Source organism: Trachemys scripta, chromosome 11 (assembly GCF_013100865.1).
Source record: "Trachemys scripta elegans isolate TJP31775 chromosome 11, CAS_Tse_1.0, whole genome shotgun sequence".
In the NCBI taxonomy this organism is placed as follows: Eukaryota; Metazoa; Chordata; order Testudines; family Emydidae; genus Trachemys; species Trachemys scripta.
In genome coordinates this window covers 63421894-63439777 of record NC_048308.1, presented here as the reverse complement: position 1 = coordinate 63439777, position 17884 = coordinate 63421894, and the positions used below count along the sequence as shown (strand labels likewise).

Here is a 17884-nt window from a genome sequence, read left to right as displayed (position 1 = left end):
ACCCAGAATATTCACTATTTGTGTGTCATGACTGGTCAACTAAGTCACATGTTGCTGTTTTTTTTTCTCTATGTGGATAACTGAAATTATATCTTCTAGGGCTGGCTAAAGAGTTTCCACTGAAACTTTTGCTTGATGGAAAATTGGGGTTTTGTTTAAAGAACATTTTTCAGAAAGCGTCAGCTTTCCTTGAAACTTTTGGGGGGTTTTTTGTCAGAAAACCAAAAAGCAAAAGGAAAATGTTTGTTTTTTCACCAAACTGTGAAAATTATTCAATTTTGCAGTTTGGGTTTTTTTCCATCAAAAAAATCAAAAAAATTTCCATCAAAGAGTCAAAATTTATCTGGAAACTTCCCCCCTCGTCCCCCTTATGTTGAAATTTTCCAAGGGATCCCCTTCCCCCCCCATTTTCCAACCAGCTGTAATATCTATCTATTTCGGATCCCTCCTTTATACTCATCTGTGCCAGGGTATCTGCAAACCCAGCTGGCAATGACAAGGCCGCTCACTAATACTCATGACTAAGGCCTATTGTGCTAAAATGTGCTTTTTTTTAATCGTATTGCATCCTCTCTCCTGATGGTTTGTTTTTCCCCACCTATCATTTTCTGTTGTGACAGACCTGTAAGCTCTTTTTAATAAGTGTTAGTACTGTACTTTGCACAATGGGCCCTGAAATCGGATTGCAGATCTTGGGTGTTACGGTGATACAAATAATAAATGAGTCTTCGCTATAAGAAGACAAGAGAGCTTCCTTTTTCTGAGTGCATGATACCTGCACGCATTTAGAATTGTTTCAGTGAATCTAACACACAAATAGCAAAAAGGGATTTTTTTAAACAGCCATTTCCAACACATATGCACTCTCAAACATTTATAGGTGCTACTATTCCTGGCACACTTGCTTTCCATGCACATCCTTGCAAAGAAAAACTCACTCACCTGAATGTTTGTGAATAATGCCTCGATTCAGCAGCCCTTTCAGCTTAAAGTTAGACATGTGCTTAAGTGAATAGATGGATTTAAGTGCATGATTAAGTGCTTTACTGAACCGGGGCTAAAATGATTAGCAAGGGTTGCAGACAACAGCAATATGATTCAGTGTGTCTGGTAAGGCTGATTGTTACTGATTATTTCTCAAAAAAAATATTAATTAAAAGTTTGGCAAAGAAAAATCTTGAGCCTCACATTTTATGCTCTTGTTACCTGTCCCCATTTTTCTCCCACCTACGCGATCTAGCTGTCCCCTTGCAAGATGCTGACCAACTGCCTCATCTTCTGCATACTACTGTAAATCACACTGCCAGAGGCAAAGCCAGGGAGAGCAAGTAGTTCCTCTAGTCTGGCTGATTAGCACCAAGATCAGGACAGCTGGCCGGTGGTACGGGGAAGAGAGAAAGGGTATTTTGGAAGGGCAAGCTGGCAAGATTTATTGCAAAAAAATATTTTTTGTTTCTGTTAGAACCGTGAGAGAGGAGGACAGAGAAGAAGAAATAGGAGATGCCCTCCTTGAGAATTCAGACTGCTATCTATATGGCTCTAGGCCTCTCCTCTCCTGATTTGATATGCATTGCTTGAATATGTAGCCACTGTAGACTGAGGCTAGGTCTACACTATGGGGAGGGGGGTTGGTCGACCTAAGATACGCAACTTCAGCTACGTGAATAGTGTAGCTGAAGTTGCGTATTTTAGGTCGACTTACCTGGCTGTGAGGACGGCGGCGAGTCGACCGCTGCCGCGCCGCCATCGACTCCGCTTCCGCCTCTTGCCGCAGTGGATTTCCGGAGTCAACGGCAGAGCCATCGAGGATCGATTTTATCGCGTCTTCACTAGACGCAATAAGTCGACCCCAATAGATCGATTGCTACCCGCCAATCCGGCGGGTAGTGAAGACGTGCCCTGAGAGCCAGCAGTGGCAATACATAGTGCAAACAAAGCAGAGGAAAGCACATGTTTCACCACATTTGGAATTCAGTTCTCAGCTACACCAAGTTTAAACCCGATGCAGAGAATGTGAGTGTGTGTGTGTGTGTGTGTGTCTGTATGTGTGAGTGAGTGAGTGAGAGAATGTTGGGCAGGAAGTTAGCCCTAAACCACCTTTCCTTTCCCCTGATCTTCGGCCAGCTATCTTACCTTAAAGCAGCCTTGCAGCTGCTCTAAGTTACCAAGTCTGCAGCCAGCTGGGGTTATGGCAGAGTGCCATGAGCTTTCCCTTTGTACACCTCATGTGGAGCCGGTGATGGGGGCACAGGCTGCAGAGCTGACTTTGCGCTACCCAGTGATGACCCTGCCTCAAGAGCAATCCTCAGCTGTCACTTTAGGGTCACTTTTCAACAGCTTTGCTATGAACAGTGTAAAGCTGCCAGACTTGGGGCCGAGCTTTTATGCTGTAAACTAAAACACACATAAGTATGTTCCCTCTAGTTGTAGAGACGAAACACCCAACAAACATGTACCAGTCAGGATTCTGGTGATGTGCAAATTACTTGTGCAATTTAGGCACATGGAGAAGCGCACAGACACTTTTTCTGACTCTTGAAAATGTGGTGCGATACGCATTAGAAAGGCGACACCAACAGCTAGTACCAACTTGCCTGCTCATTAAGCTTATTGGGCGACATTCATCTCTGGAGTAACCCCTTTGACAGTGGAGTTGCCCCATGGATGAATATGGAACATCTGGCTTTTAAAAAACTATTGTATCTCATTTATAATAAATAATAGCCGGTTGAGGAGAGCTGACTGGCTAGCGCACAAAGAAAATTCACAGGTATTTTCACCAGCAAACATAGCTTGTGCATGTCACTATTAAAAGTGGGGCCATACCATTCATTTCCCATCAGCATTTTGGTGACTGGCACTTTCTGTGTGAAACCATTCACGGAATCACAAACATGTCACTAATTTTAGAGCAGGTATTTATTCATCTGACAGTTCATTTCAAAAGTGAGTGCGTTAATTACCATTCATTACTCTCCTGCTGATGAAGTTTTAGGCACCCAATCCGGGAACAGAAGCAACACCATGTGACAGAGTTCAGTGGTCAAAGGGACATAGTCAAAGAGAACAGATCTCAACAATACAAAGGCTGAAATTCAAAGTCAAGCTATTTCCGTAAGCTGCTTGCTGAATACTTATGAATAAAGTAACTCGGATCAGTTGGTCAATAATTCATAAACAGAAATAAGGGCTAAATTTACCAAATAATTTATTCTCCCCAAATAATTAAACCAGCTCTACTACTCAGTAACTTACATAAATCCGCAGCTTTCGACTAGAGTGAAATAAATGATCTGGTTAGCGGCAACAAGAGAAAGCAGATTAACTTCTGTTATTGTACTTGGAGCCTTCTCTTACCTTCATGGCCTTAACAGCCTGTGACCCAGAGTAATCAAATTCCCCTGCCTGACCAATCGACAGACCTCCAGATCCAAGGATGAGAACTTTGGAAACCTAAAAGTCAGCAATATCAAATGATTAGAATGATTTCCCAAAGGGTGCAAAAAGATGGGAGTTAAACTGGAGTGAAGGGAAACTGTGCAGTGTGGAATAGCCTTGAATCATGAAAAACTAGGTTAAAGAGAGAAGAAAAGCCAGCTTCAGAAAACCCGCAGCTGTCTGTCCAACTTTCCAAAAAAAGTTTTATTGACCCCATCTCATGCACAGGTGGGTAAAGAAATGGAGACGACTGATGTTTTACACAAAATATACAGTAAACGTACTGATTGTTTAATTTATTTATAGACAGCCAGGCTTCACTTTGGCTTCCCACATCTCTGTGTTGTATTTTTTATTCAAAGACCAACTGCATTCTGAAGGTACAATTCGCTGTGCAACTTGGCTCATGCTAAGAATTTCAAACTTATTTTCAAGCAACACAGCTTCAGCTTTATGCTGTCAACCAAATCTCATAGCTGGATACGACTGCATGAGGTGCCAGGAAATATAGAGATCACCATAACAAGCATAGATTCTGCTCTGGAGAACATAGTAAAACATAGACACAAACCTCCATGTCTCAAAACTTCCTCGAAGGAACAGAGAGTTAATAAAATAATGAGAGAGAGAGAGAGAGAGAGAGAGAGAGAGAGTAATCCAGTGGTTATAATGAGAATAAATGAAATCCTAATGTAGCTTTTGTAAGTGAGTCCTGTACTTCAGTTTCACAGGTAATTTTTTATGCTCTGCATTCTCTCCATCTGATTCAATACAAGTTACAGCTGGTGTATGATTGATAGCTAAAAATAAAGAACATTAATATACTGACCTCAAGCCTAGAAGCTACAGTTGTGGCCTTGGGCAGCACTGAGGCAACTGTTGTACCTTTTCCCTTCTTGATCAGCGAAATGAACGAATCGAATAGGAACTGGTAAAGGCAAACACATGTATTTTAGCGCCCAACCAGGACTAAATAAATACGAATGAAAGACAGAAAAACCAGGCCTGTCATGGTTCAATCCACTGCTGATGCAAATCAGCATAGCGCCACTGACTTCAGATGACTTTGACTTACACCAACCAAGAATCTGGCCCCATATTTCTAATTTCCATAATGATCTTTGATGTAATGCCGTATTCAAGGAAGCAAGATGGTATCAGGAAGGAGACTAGGGAGAGAAAGCCTATAGAACCCATTAGTTCACTCACACCCATACTTTACTTGTACATGGGTGATAACACATACAAGGGAAGAATGAATGTTAAGAGTTAGAAATCCGAATATAGTCCTCTTAACCGGATCAGTGGAGCTAAGCAGATTTTCACCAGCTGTGGATCTGATATGGCAGAGTGCAGCTTCAGGGACGCATTAAATCTATCAGCATATGCAGTACACTACAGTATTCATAGCCTGGACCTGCACAAGGGGTTACAAGGACAATTCTGGGGTGGTTTTCAGTTCTTTTCAATTCACGGATCACTCAGAGAGGTAAGAAACTTTTTACCGAGAGATTCACTTATAGATTTAATCAACAATATCCAATTACAATTAAAGTCAAATCACTTCCAACTACTTCTGCTTCCTTTCCCAAGAAATACTCAATAATGGATTTATGTTCAGACATGCCCTCTCCTTGCATCACCGCCTGCTACTGCTACTTTGGCATTCACTGAGACTACACAACCAGTTGCTATCGGAATTTGCATGAAGTCACAGATGGGGGATTAAAATTTCATTTCAGTGAGGAGAACAAGAGAGAGTGAGTGTGAATCCATTTATATAACTCTACAGTTACAAAATATGAAAGTGGAACTAAAATGTATTAGGAAGTTAATGAGGTTTGTTTAAAAAAAGCATCTGGGTTTCTTTTTTTTTTTAAATAAAATAGAAAATTTTCTTTTACAACCATCTCAGGTAAAAGGAGTATGGGTCCCGTCCTGCAAAGATTTAAGCCCATGAGTAACTTTCTGCACATGAGTAATCCCATCAATGTGAATGAAGTCACTCAAGGACCCAAAGAATATGAGATTGATTTCTGCTACTCGTGTAAATGGAGTCACTTGAGAGCCTGACCCAAAACCTACTGAAGGCAATGGATGTCTTTCCACTGATTTCAATTAGCTCTGAATCAGACCAAATGCAGGCAAGTCTATGTGGGAGGGGGATCTTGGTTAGGGTTCTGACATTTCTGAAAACAGGCCCTAAGAATGTCACTGCATCAAGATTTTCAGGGCTCCTCCATTAGCTGCTCTATACTCTACACGCATTCCTTCAGCCACCCCCAAAGCAAACCTGAATCAATCTCTGTACAGTACCTCTGTGTCTGTTGGCCCCGCACTGGCCTCCGGGTTAAACTGTGCTGCAAAAATTGGTTTGGTCTCATGCATAATTCCCTGCAGAGATAAAAGAGTTTGCCTTAGACAACATCCTGGTAATGAGGGGGATAGAGGAAGGCTACTGCTTGCAACCCTGTAGGCATTGAAGGGCAAGGGACCGGTATGCTTTTTGGGGCCTTTGAGTTGAAACTTGTTTCATTCCAGGTCTTCGCAGAGTGTTTTATCCATTAAAGCATTGAGCCATTCACCTTTTACCAGCAATACAGTACCCATGTAACCTACTGGATTGTGCACTGCTGAATAGTGAATGCTTTGAACAGCACTATTGATTGCTAAGCACTTACCAGAGAAGATATGCTAATCTCCTTTCAGATGCAACATTGGAGCAGGTGGTGGAGGGGGGGTATACATTGGAACAGGCTGGGAGGAGTGGGCACACAGCAGTAAAAGGTCACCCTGGAGAGGGCTGAAGTAGAATGACTGCTTCTACTGCTCTGATTTCATATCAGTGCTGCTGAAAACACTGGGCCAAATACATCCCTGCTCTAACTCCACTGACATCGGTAGTTTCATTATTCTAGGGATGGACATGGCATAGTGTCTTTAATTCAACACCATGAGGCAAATTATGGATGCTGCAGCAGCGGGCACAGGTTGTGTCTTCCCAGGGCCACTGTCAGGAGATGACAAGTGGGAACACTCTGCCAGGCCAAGGAGAGCTGGAGAGTTGCCTGAACTGGGTTTTCAGCAGCTGCTTGCAGTTCCAAGCAAGCTGCAGCAGGAGGCACCAGACCTCTCTCATGAATGGCATGACACAGGCTGCAGCTTGGCCCTGGGACAACGAATGAGAGAGGCCTGAAGGAGTCATTGCTGCATCATGAGAAGGTGACCGTGTCAGGTGGAAGATGAGAAGCCCTGGACTCTAAGAGGCCATTGCAGGCTCTATCTCCACTCCCCTGAGGAAGGGCCAAAGTAGGTCTCAGCCTAGGTGTGCTGGATAGGAGGGAGACAACGGGAGAGAGCATGGGATGGTGATGGGGGTGGAGACGAGAGATGGGCTGTTGGCCGGGGGCCTTCGTACAGCTACTATAAAGTGAAGAATTCACAATTAGTTAATTATTGTGCAAGCTATGCCCTACTTCTGGTCACAGAATACCATGAGCTGGCTACAGTTTCCCTTAATGTATTAGTTATTTTTATTTATTCTACATATATAATTTCCAAATATTTACTCCATGGCTTGATTATCAATATTTGGTATCTGCATTGGTTTGCTCAGCTGGGACTGGCCAGATCGGTCACACGGTATCATTTCTCTTCTCTGAATAGAAGAGAACACAACTTACATGTGTGGTTATCAAATTCAGTTTCTGTGACTGTTTTCAGAACGTGGGATAACATAGTGTGGCTCTTCGTCCCCCTCTAGTGGCTACACCATGTATAGCCGTTTATGAGTCTGCTATTGCCTCCAGCATAACATACCTGGTCCTTTAGATCAAGCGATAAAGTCTCGTGTTTTTTAGATGCAGAAGTTATAAGTTCACCCCCCACAGATGACCCAGCCCGGGACATCATTCTTGCTCATCTTACTCTGAATTTTACTTTCCACAAACATTTTTGCCAGCCAACTGCTCCAATCTTCATATAAAGTGAACACAAAACGGGGTGTGTGAATGAGACCAAAACTAACTAATTTCAACATTGAAACAAACAGTGGTGGGAATTTTTTTCCCCCACTATTTGTCCAGCTCTACTCAGAACTGTAGCCAACACCAGCTGGCAAACAAACTTCTGCTAAATGTATCTTCCAGAAAAGTATTTTGAATACACACTAGTACAATACAGCAGTTTCCAACCTGTCAAGTTTGATGTGGGGTGGGAGCGAAGAGCTAATACAAGGTAACCACCCACAGGAATTTTTTTTCCAAACAGCTACTCTTAAGCAGCATTTCTATGAGTCTCAAGGATAACTCAGGCTTACAGAAGGCAGCCTTGGTTAGTGGATAGGGCTGGGATTCAGGAGGCCTGGTTCCTATTTCTGTTTGGCAACAGACTCACTGTGTGACCCAGGACAAGTCATTTCTCTCTGTGCCACTGCTTCCCCTCCCACCCTATGTCTATTAAAGCTGTAAGTTCATTGGGGCTGAGATTGTGTCTGTACAGCACACTGGAGCTCTGGTGAGGGTTCCGGTCTCGAGACGTCACTGTGATACAAACAATATGGCAATGTGGGTTTAGCAGTCTTGAGAGTGGGTGATTTCCAATAAAGGCACAGAAATCATCCTCGGGGGGGGGGGGGGGAGGCATTTCTTCCAAGAGCTTCCAAGAGCTGTTTGTTATCAGCTCCTCTAGAGGTGGCAAGGGGTCATTGCGCTGATTCTGCAGCTTGCTTAGCTGACCAAGTGGTCACCCGCAGGTCACAGTAACCCGATTCGGCTGACAAAGCAGTGCCACCAAATAAAGGTAATTATCAGATAACGAAACAGAGAGAAAAGATTTCTTAGGGAACAACTGGCCATGATGGATAACTCGCAATGCTGTTCCTGCAGATAAAGCAGGCTTGAGTGAGGCATGTGAGTGAAATAAATGACCGTCTTCCCCGACTCACCCATTGCCTGAGCAGGTATCTGGAGAGAGTGTGTTTACCTCATTTGTTTGATCATTGACATTCACAAAAAGAGGTTTCCAGCCAGCAGGAAGGGTGTTGCTGTCAAGTGCATAGCCATGGTTCTGTGCTGTAATGAAAGCTTGTCCGTTCAACAGGTTCATAACCGGCTGATTCTGACCTCTGAGAAAAGAGAGGGGGAAAGGACAGAGACAGAGAGGTTGGTGATGGAAGCAGAGCCGCCAAGAGTGGGTTCGGGCCCCAGTGAAAAAAATTTTCGGACCCCCCCAGCAGGGCGGACCGGCTAAACAGGGCCAACGAGGGGGGGGGAGGCCGGGCCCCCTTCCAGACCGCCGGGCCCGGTAATTTGTACCGGCTTCCCCCCCCCCCCGCCCTTCGGCCCTGGATGGAGGGAATCAAGGGCAAGAGGAGAATATCACAGTAATGCAAGGCAGTTAACAAAAGCAAAGTACTGACCATTCTAATTACTTACCTGAAGAATGACCAAAGTCACAGATATTTTATCTCCCCAACACAAATTAATTTAGAAGGTCTGGCTAGGGGAGGGTGTTACAGCTACTCAATGCCAGCTATTCGATTTCTATAGTCAGTATCACAACCACAATGATAAAGAAATCAAATTCAAACCGTGATATTCTTTAGCAGGATTGGACCAACTAATACAGTAGTTCTCAAATTTTTGTACTGGTGACCCCTTCCATATACCAAGCCTCTGAGTGTGACCCCCCTTATCAATTAAAAACACTTTCTTATATATTTAATACCATTGAAAATGCTGGAGGCAAAGCGGGGTTTGGGGTGGAGGCTGACAGCTCGTGACCCCCCATGTAATAACCTCGTGACCCCGAGGGGTCCTGACCCCTAGTTTGAGAACCCCTGAACTAATACAAATGCTTTCTAACCTGCCTTGAAATGAACAATTTATTTAGGGGAACAAAGTCAATTGCTGGAATGAAGAAATAAAGTTACTGCTATCCAGGTTCCGATGTAGTCATATCAGCGTGCAGGCTAAGAGAGAGGCCTGCTGAGAAATATGGTGGAGATAGTGCACGGATGACGGTATCCAAAGGAGTATTGTTACTTACAACAAGCTGAATGTATCTGTCAATGGTAAAATCTCATCCTCTGTCTAGAGTCACATTTGTAATCTGAGCAATACACTGAGCAGAGATGTACCAATGGAGGATGTACCAATGTTATCTTGGAAGGTCGTCATACCTGCTCCAGTTCTGATCTCTTGGGCACACAATGCCCAGTGTAAAAGTGCCATGGTTGGGACGCTGAATGTAAATTCACGATTTCTCCTAGTGAGTTATTTAGCAGGGAGGATTAAAGCAGTATCCTTTGGACTTGAGCTACAAAGATGGAAGCGGATCTGATGGAGATGTTAACTAGTGGCCAGCAGCGGGCATAGTGCACAAATGAACACTGCTGGCTGCTCGCCATGCTCGCCAGGGAGAAAGATGTGCATTCTGCATCCATGGCGTTCACTCTACCTTTAGGCCATGTTGTGACATGACCTATGGGAAGAGGGGACAGATATGCAGCAGCATGTGCAGGTCCCCAACTCATCTGGCATCCTGGGGAGGGCCGGCTCCAGGCACCAGCTTGCCAAGCAGGTGCTTGGGGCGGCCATTCCGGAGAGGGGCGGCACGTCCAGCTATTCGGTGGCAATTTGGCGGACGGTCCCTCACTCCCGCTCGGAGTGAAGGACCTCCCGCCGAATTGCCGCCGCAGATCGCGATTGCGGCTTTTTTTTTTTTTTTTTTGCGCCGCTTGGGGCGGCAAAAACCCTGGAGCCGGCCCTGATCCTGGGCATTGGAGGAGGGGAGGCAAAATGTTGATGTATTGAGTTCTTTGAAGTCCTGAGGGTATGTGTTCAGATTCTGTAAGGCACCAGCGTCATCATACCTGTTGGCCATGGGCATCTTGTAGGATGTAGCTCCAGCTGCTATTCCAGTTATCAGATTCCCCATGCTGACTCCAAACAATGGCTCCTTGCGATCGCTCTTCAAGACCTAGGTGGAAATAATTTTCATTAACCCGACTGTGAGATCCATGGGAACAGTGAATCTCCAAGTTCAGCAATAATGCAAACTAGTGCATATTCTTTACGCATTTAAACGCAATGTTTTCAATTAGGATTTAATTTGTCTTGAAAACTTCCATACAAAAATGAGCTAGTCCCTTTGCTGCCAGGGTTGTGTTTCTTATACAATGCCCAGGAGGAAATTCAGGGTATCCAGCACACATGCACAGCTAGGGGCCAATGCTCCGCCCACCACCACATCCCTCCTCCAGGTGTTTCGAGGTCACTCCATATAGTGGAACTGGTGTGGTTCTGCTGGGCAAGAGCTAGGGAGGCCACTCAGTGAGTGTCTTTGTTCGGTGCACAGCACGGCTCACAGAAGTGTCCTGTGGGGCGGGGCGGGGCTGATGGGAGAACAAGTTGAACTCATTGCAATATGTGGGGGTCAGGAAGGAACTTCCCCCTGGTCAAAGTGGTAGTGACCTTGGAGGTTTCTTGCCTTCATTTGCAGCATGTGGTGTGGGCCACTTGCAAGAGTACATGGGTATATCTGACAATCATTTCCCTGATGTTATAGGGGCCTTGGGCAGTGGAGCACTTTGATCCCTCCTATTCTCTGCCTGTGGCACAAAACAGTCTACTCTCCTGTGAGCTGTCCTACCATAGTCTAGTTCCAGTTGTTGGGTTTAGCGTGGGGGTGTGGGGTGCTGTTGGTGGCCTGTGACATACAGGAGGTCAAACTAGATGATCTGGTGGTGCCTTCCAACCTTACACTCTATGACTCTATGACGACGGGTGGTGACCGCATGACTCTGCAGATCTGCTGAGATTGCTCCCTGAGAAGCAAGGGCACATGCCCCCAGAAGCAACCACAGTCTCAGGGCAGGGGAAGCTACAGCCAAGCAGAAGCTCTGCGGTCTCTCTACAGCCTGTACAGGTGTGATCCCTTCTCTCCTTTGCTCCAAAGGAAAACCCCAGTTTCCAGAGCCATGACTCAGGCTGCTTTCCAGGGCTGGGCCATAGGGAATGAGCAGTGGCATCACACATCACTGGAAATGAGAAGCACCAGCCATCTGTAAGTTACATAATTTAGAAGAGACGGGCATATTTCCCAGGACAACCATACTGCTCCATAACATGCACGTTTGCCTTGCTTGACTTCAACACAGATCTGCACTGACTCATTAGCGTGTGCTGCGAGACACCACCAGTACGATGGTGATATTAATGGTGATTCTTCTTCAGCGCCCATAACTGTGCTAAAGGCTTTACAACCCTATGACTAGGCAGATCCTTGTCCCAGAGCTAACAGTCTAACTGGACACAAGACAGGGATATATCCTACTAACAAAATGACCAAAGTGAACTTGGGCACACGACTCGTTAGCTCCATGATCATTCATTTTTCAACTACACGATCTGACCAGAAAAGACTGAGTCCGCTTAAAGGAACCATCAGGTCATCACCGGCAAGCGACCCCAGTGCACACACTGTACCTTCTTAAGATTCTGAATCAGCTCCTGTGCCTGCATTGGATCCCCAGGGCCGCCGGAAAGAAAAAGCCCATCATACTCCATCCTGGTGAAATCATGATTCCATGGGACCAAATGCACCTCCGCGCCTCGCTGGCAGAGAAGCAAAAGAGGGAGGAGGAAAATGCTTTAAGTCAACTTAGCCTCTTAGTTCATTCTAACTGCTCTCTTACGGCCCAGCAGACATATTCCACCAAAACCAGCCCTGAATGCCAATATGTAGACTCTCTTTGGTAAATCTCTATTTTAGGGATGTATTTAACAATGTAACAAGCCCGTGGCTACCTAGGACTTCATAGTTGTCACTGAGCTGTTCACCACGACATTAAAGACTTCATAGTGACAGCACGAATAGCCCATGAAACCTATTAACCTAAAAGCACAGCGTCCTAGCTCTTTACTGAAAGGAGGCAGGTTAGCCCGCATTCAGTAGAGATAGGCTTGGCAAAATTCAGGTTTGTAATCATTGTGATGGATAGTATAGATGTTTATTTTTAAGAATTTTTTTATTTTTATCAATTTAACGTTTCACATTTGCAGGAATTATGTGAGGTTCGGGCAATGGGGAGGAATCAGACAATTATTTAATGATGGTAGATGCTGAGATTCAAAAGGATAATGTTTCGTAACGGTTAAAACACAAATGGTCAACATCACATGTCAACACAGACAAAGTAAATATCCTCAAAACCAAACCCGAATAAGTTCTCAAGCTGCATTTCTCTTCCTTTGCCTAGCTGGAGATGTCGATTGTTACCTCTGGAAATCTTTTTTGTCAGTTTGTGTATGTATGGTGAAATAGACATTTACTGATGTTTACTGATAAAAATCTAATCCTAGCAAGACTAAGTAAGTAACTTGGGCACAGATCCTCAAAGGTATTTAGGTGCCTAACTCCCACTGAGGTTAAGGATCTGGTCCTTAGGCAAAGGCTTCACTTTATGTCTGTGAATAGTCCCATTGACTTTTCTTGGTTCCCAGGCGGCGGATCTACACTGGAGCTTCAAGTGAAGCACATGTTTAGTGTTTTGTTGAATTGCGATCAAAGTTATTTGCCCAAGGCTACCCAGCGTGCAAGTGGCAATACCAGGAATAAAACCCAGGAGTCTTGTCGTTAGGGTGACCAGACAGCAAGTGTGAAAAATTGGGACAAGGGGTGAGGGGTAATAGGAGCCTATATTAGAAAAAGACCCAAAAATCAGGACTGTCCCTATAAAATCGGGACATCCGGTCACCCTACTTGTTGAGGATAAGCTTTTGTGGGTAAAAACCTCACTTCTTCATCTGAAGAAGTGAGGTTTTTACCCACAAAAGTTTATGCCCAAATAAATCTGTTAGTCTTTAAGGTGCCACCAGACTCCTTGTTGTTTTTGTAGATACAGACTAACACGGCTACCCCCTGATACTTGACCTACTTGTTGTACAGTTTTCTGCTTTAACTGCTCAGCCACATTCCTTCCGTTAATACTAGTTCACTGGACTTCTCTTCGACCACACATAGGTGGTGCATGTCATCCAGAGAAAACAGTGCAAGGATCTGTTACAATTCGATCTTGGATTTGTGCTGTTTAGGCAACTCTAAATGGCTTTTGCTGGGCTGACTTTCCCTAGTGCCACACTGCTAAACCCTTTTCCATTGGAAATGCTCCCTCCTCCTCTCCTTAGCTTCGCCGACCTCTTGCTACACCCTCTGTGAAGTTCAAACGGTTTCCTTTGGCCCAATCATTTAAAATGGGGGAAACAGTCATGTCTATCAGACTATCAAATATTAGGTGCAAGCTGTAACCAAAAATGGCTGCATGATGCAACGCAAAGCATGCTTTCTGTTACAGCCTTAATGTTTGCATTAGCAGAGAATACTTTTGGACATCAGGAACCCCAGTTCCCTCAGAGAATGGAAGGCCACCATCTTACTGCCTTCTCCTGAGAAACAAGACAAAGGGCTAGTATGGCTTAAAGGCCGATATCTCAATTATGAGAAAGCCTTCCAGGAAAAAAAGTATTAGTGCCGAGTTTCCTGCTTTAAATCATTTTTTACAATGCAGGGCTGATTCTTCCTTGGTTGCTATTAGGCAGGTAGCGACATATCCCTTGCAGTCTCCTCAGTTCACACGTGAGTCCCTCAATGAAACCATCTCAGTCTCCTGCCAATAGATCTTCTCATGGAATTCACACACAGTGGCTGCCTTATGGCTATTCTTCATCATCAGGTTAGCTTTAGGGACCATCTATAAAGTTCAAAGCATGACTCACCCCACTGGGACTCATCTAACACGGGTTGCACTTATAATGAAATGAAAACATTCAGGTGGAGGGCAGTGGGTGGGATAGATCCCTCCAATTTTTCGAATAGAAGGTTCAGTAAGATTGAGTAGCATGCTCCCTGCAACAGATACAGCTAAACTATCAGCCTGTCTTGTACTAAAGCAATGCTGCAAAAGAAGCTCCCTGGAGGAGAAAGATACAGAACACTGACTTACCTTCACTAGCAAACGGATAGCATTGTTCTTTAACCCACAGTCCACAGCTACAACTTTAATTGGATTCCCTTTGCCATACACCTTGACTTCCTATTGACAGGTTTAGAAAAAAGATAGACAATTACTGTACGTGACAAACCACAAGCCATAAACGCAGTGAGGGTGTTTTGCACACAGGTTGGTAGCAGATTGATTGTTCGCTGCCAGGAAGTGACTGGCACTTACCAGTCAATTTACAAGGAAATCTCAGGAAGTGCCACAGAAGTTAATTTTTTTTTACGAAAAGCAAAAACAAGTGTAATGCTTTTTCATATACTGTTCGTTACAGTCATAACAATGATCCCTAAGAAACTGGCTGTCTCCATAGTTAATGACTAGTTTTTCTGTGTTTCGCCTCATTAATGGAAAGTAGCAACTCAATTCTCAAGAGCTGTGGCTTAGATGTAGCACCACAGAGAGACAGTGATAGATACCTTGGGCCAGGTCCTCAGTTGGTGTGAACTGGAGTCACTCCACTGACTTTAATAAACCAATTACACCTCCTCAGGATCTGGCCCATTATGCTTTCGATGTCGCCTTGATTCTCCACTTGCAATAAGGCTGGGATGTAACAGAATGAATCTCTATGTTACATCTACACAATACAGAATCACCATAATATCAGTGTAATTTGCCATACCAGTACAGACCAATAGCCCATCTAGACTGTCACTGAGAGTGACCCATGTTTATACGACATGGATGGTTTTATGTTTTTTCCAATGCCTTCCCTGCAAGACACTTTCCCATCTGCTGTCATTTTGCCCCTTTCTTCACATTATCCTAATGTAGCGCGTTGTTTTGATAAGCTGGAGGATTCCATAATGTAGACAATAGCATGGCCTTCTCTATGGCGGTTCTGCTCATAAGCATGGTGTGTGACTGATTGCTATGTTTGAAGAAGGAGTTCCCCTAATGGAGTGACCATTATAGGATAGTAAGATGGGTAGGGATTAGCCTGAACAGAGATAATCTATTGCGATGTGTCTACTGATTTATATATCACGCCATCTGGTGGGAACATACCCCACAATGCATTTCCTGAGTCTGCAGAGCATTGGTGCATCTAGGTCCTCTCCATCTTCTTCTAAGTTTCTAATACTATTTGTCATGCCTGTGTTCTGATTTGCAAAGGGGTTATCTGTCTGGTACAATCTTTGGTACATTATCTTATAATAAAAGAGTGGTTTAATTTAACTTAGGAAACTGCAGAACCATATTTATGCAAAGCAATGTTGGTTTTGGTTTTTACAGCTCTTCTACCTATACAGACATTGCTGTATATGCTTGTTTGAACAAGTTAATAATGTAGGTTGGGACTTTCGAAAGTGCCAAAGCTAGTTAGGTACAAAACTCATATTGAAAGTCAATGAGCACTGGGTGCCAAACTCCCTTAAGTGCTTTTGAAAAATTTCAACACCATTTTTAAATAGGCTTCCGAAGGGCTTTTGGCTCCTTGCAGCTCACATATACAGGGATCTATGCAACATTCATGATGCAAACGCTTCACTGGTGGTGACTTTCTTTGGTTGTTCTAATCCTCATACAATTAATTACAGAGCAAAGCTGCCCTGAGTTATTTGGACTAGAAAAGGGCCTGAACAAAAAGCTCTCATCTGAGCTAAATCTTGCTCAGATCCAGAAATTCAGATCCAGATTTGAAATTTGTAATTCAGAACAATCTGTGATACAGGTTGCTAATAAAACCCCAAACCCTTAGTTTTTGAGGTTGGATTCATGGCTTGCAGGTACCATAACCTTGCAGCATTAATGATTTTACTCTGTCCAATTGATTAGATTCTTGTGGACATAAATGACTTGACCTTCTCAAATGGTTAAACAGTTCATCTGCTCTGGGCATCTGAAAATAACGTACTCAAATTAACAGCATAATAATCTCTACAGAAACTGCCTGCAAAAGGCAGCCAAAGTCTACAAGGCTGGCCTATATAAAAACCTTCAGTAAACAGAGCTATCTCACTAGCATAAAAAGAAGAAAAAATCACTTCTAATGTACCACTGATAAGAAAACTTCTGGTCTTACTGCATTCTGATTTACATGAAAATAGCTGTTTGCTAGCAAATAGATTATCATGTCCAGTAATTACCACCATTGAAGAGTTTAGCTAATTGTCAGCTTTATTTGTGAAGTTGCTTTTTAAGCCCATAAAATGAAGTTATAAACATAATGAGACCACAGAAGCTCTGTTAATCTTTTTATATCTCTTTTATGGATGGTATTTCCAGTATCTTTATAGTAATTCTGCCATTACCAAGAAAGTCAAGAGGAGGAAATAACAGAAAGGGGTTTTATTATAATGTTTCGATCAGCTGACGGCAGATGGAGATTCGCATGTACGGAACGGTCAAGTTTCATTCCAAAAATATACAGTGTCGTTGGTGGAAAAGTGTACAGTGCCTGATCTGAGGGACTCAGCGATTTCATGAGATTCCCCAGGGAAACATGCATGAACCTGTCATTGTATGCCACAATAAGGGGCTCTTCAGAAACGGAAGAGAGCATTGACCTATCAGCCTTCCTCACTGCCATCAGGGGCATAGATAGAATTAGCACTCAGCCCCACCCAAATCTGTGCGAATGCAGAAGCCAGTATCTGCGTGGTTGTGGATCTGGAACTCCTGGCTAAATAACAGGTGGCTCTCAGTCCATCTGTCGAATGCTATGGCCAGCAGGGAGCAGAGTAGCCTAGCAGGCCATGCCGCTGCCTATGCCCAGCACTGGAAATGTTTCCCAGCCCCAGACTACTTTGCCAAGAGCCAGGTCCCGTGCAGGCTCCACCTGGCCCACCTGACCCAGCTTAACCTGTGCTTCCCATGGGGCGGTGGGGATCACCCCCTCTTCATTTGCAAGTCCAGCCCCCAGGCTCCCTGCACTCAAATCCCTTCTGTTCACCCAGTTATCTACCCCTACAATCAAGTATTCAAATAGATGCAACAGAATAAACAATAATGTATAATATAACAATATACAATGCAAATGATTTGCTGTGATGTCAAACCTCTTGTCATTGCCTGTCTACCCTAAGCTGGGGCCCACCCAAATTTCTACTCTTAGCTTTGCCACTGACTGCTATCCTTTCAGTCCTGTGCAGATTGACTCAGGCACTGTCTGCACTACAGCTACATCAGAGTCAAGGGACCCATTCCAAAAACATTGCCCCTTGACTGGGTTATAAGTATAACACAGTTAAAAATTGTAGTGCAGACATGACATCAATGCGTGCCTGTTCTGGTTTAACAGCCTATCCTTGTTACGATGGAACATGGTTTGCAGATCCCCATAACACGGTTACAATCTGTGTTCCGTTACTGGTCTATATGCTACCTAGAGCAGTAGTATGTAGCTATGGTTAATACCTACCCTGGGTGGGGGAGGGGGAA

The 17884-nt window shown here is 44.1% G+C and overlaps 1 protein-coding gene across 1 annotated transcript in view; it reads right to left on the bottom strand.

Moving 5' to 3' along the window:
- CPS1 (carbamoyl-phosphate synthase 1) overlaps positions 1-17884 on the bottom strand; it is a 121892-nt gene that overhangs the window by 79168 nt on the left and 24840 nt on the right. Inside the window, exons 7-13 of the mRNA XM_034785103.1 lie at positions 14444-14533; positions 11928-12056; positions 10313-10419; positions 8422-8563; positions 5755-5832; positions 4268-4366; positions 3358-3453 (exon numbers count right to left, since the gene is read on the bottom strand). Coding sequence (XP_034640994.1) covers positions 3358-3453; positions 4268-4366; positions 5755-5832; positions 8422-8563; positions 10313-10419; positions 11928-12056; positions 14444-14533 — 741 coding nt within the window. The remainder of the gene's footprint in view (positions 1-3357; positions 3454-4267; positions 4367-5754; positions 5833-8421; positions 8564-10312; positions 10420-11927; positions 12057-14443; positions 14534-17884) is intronic.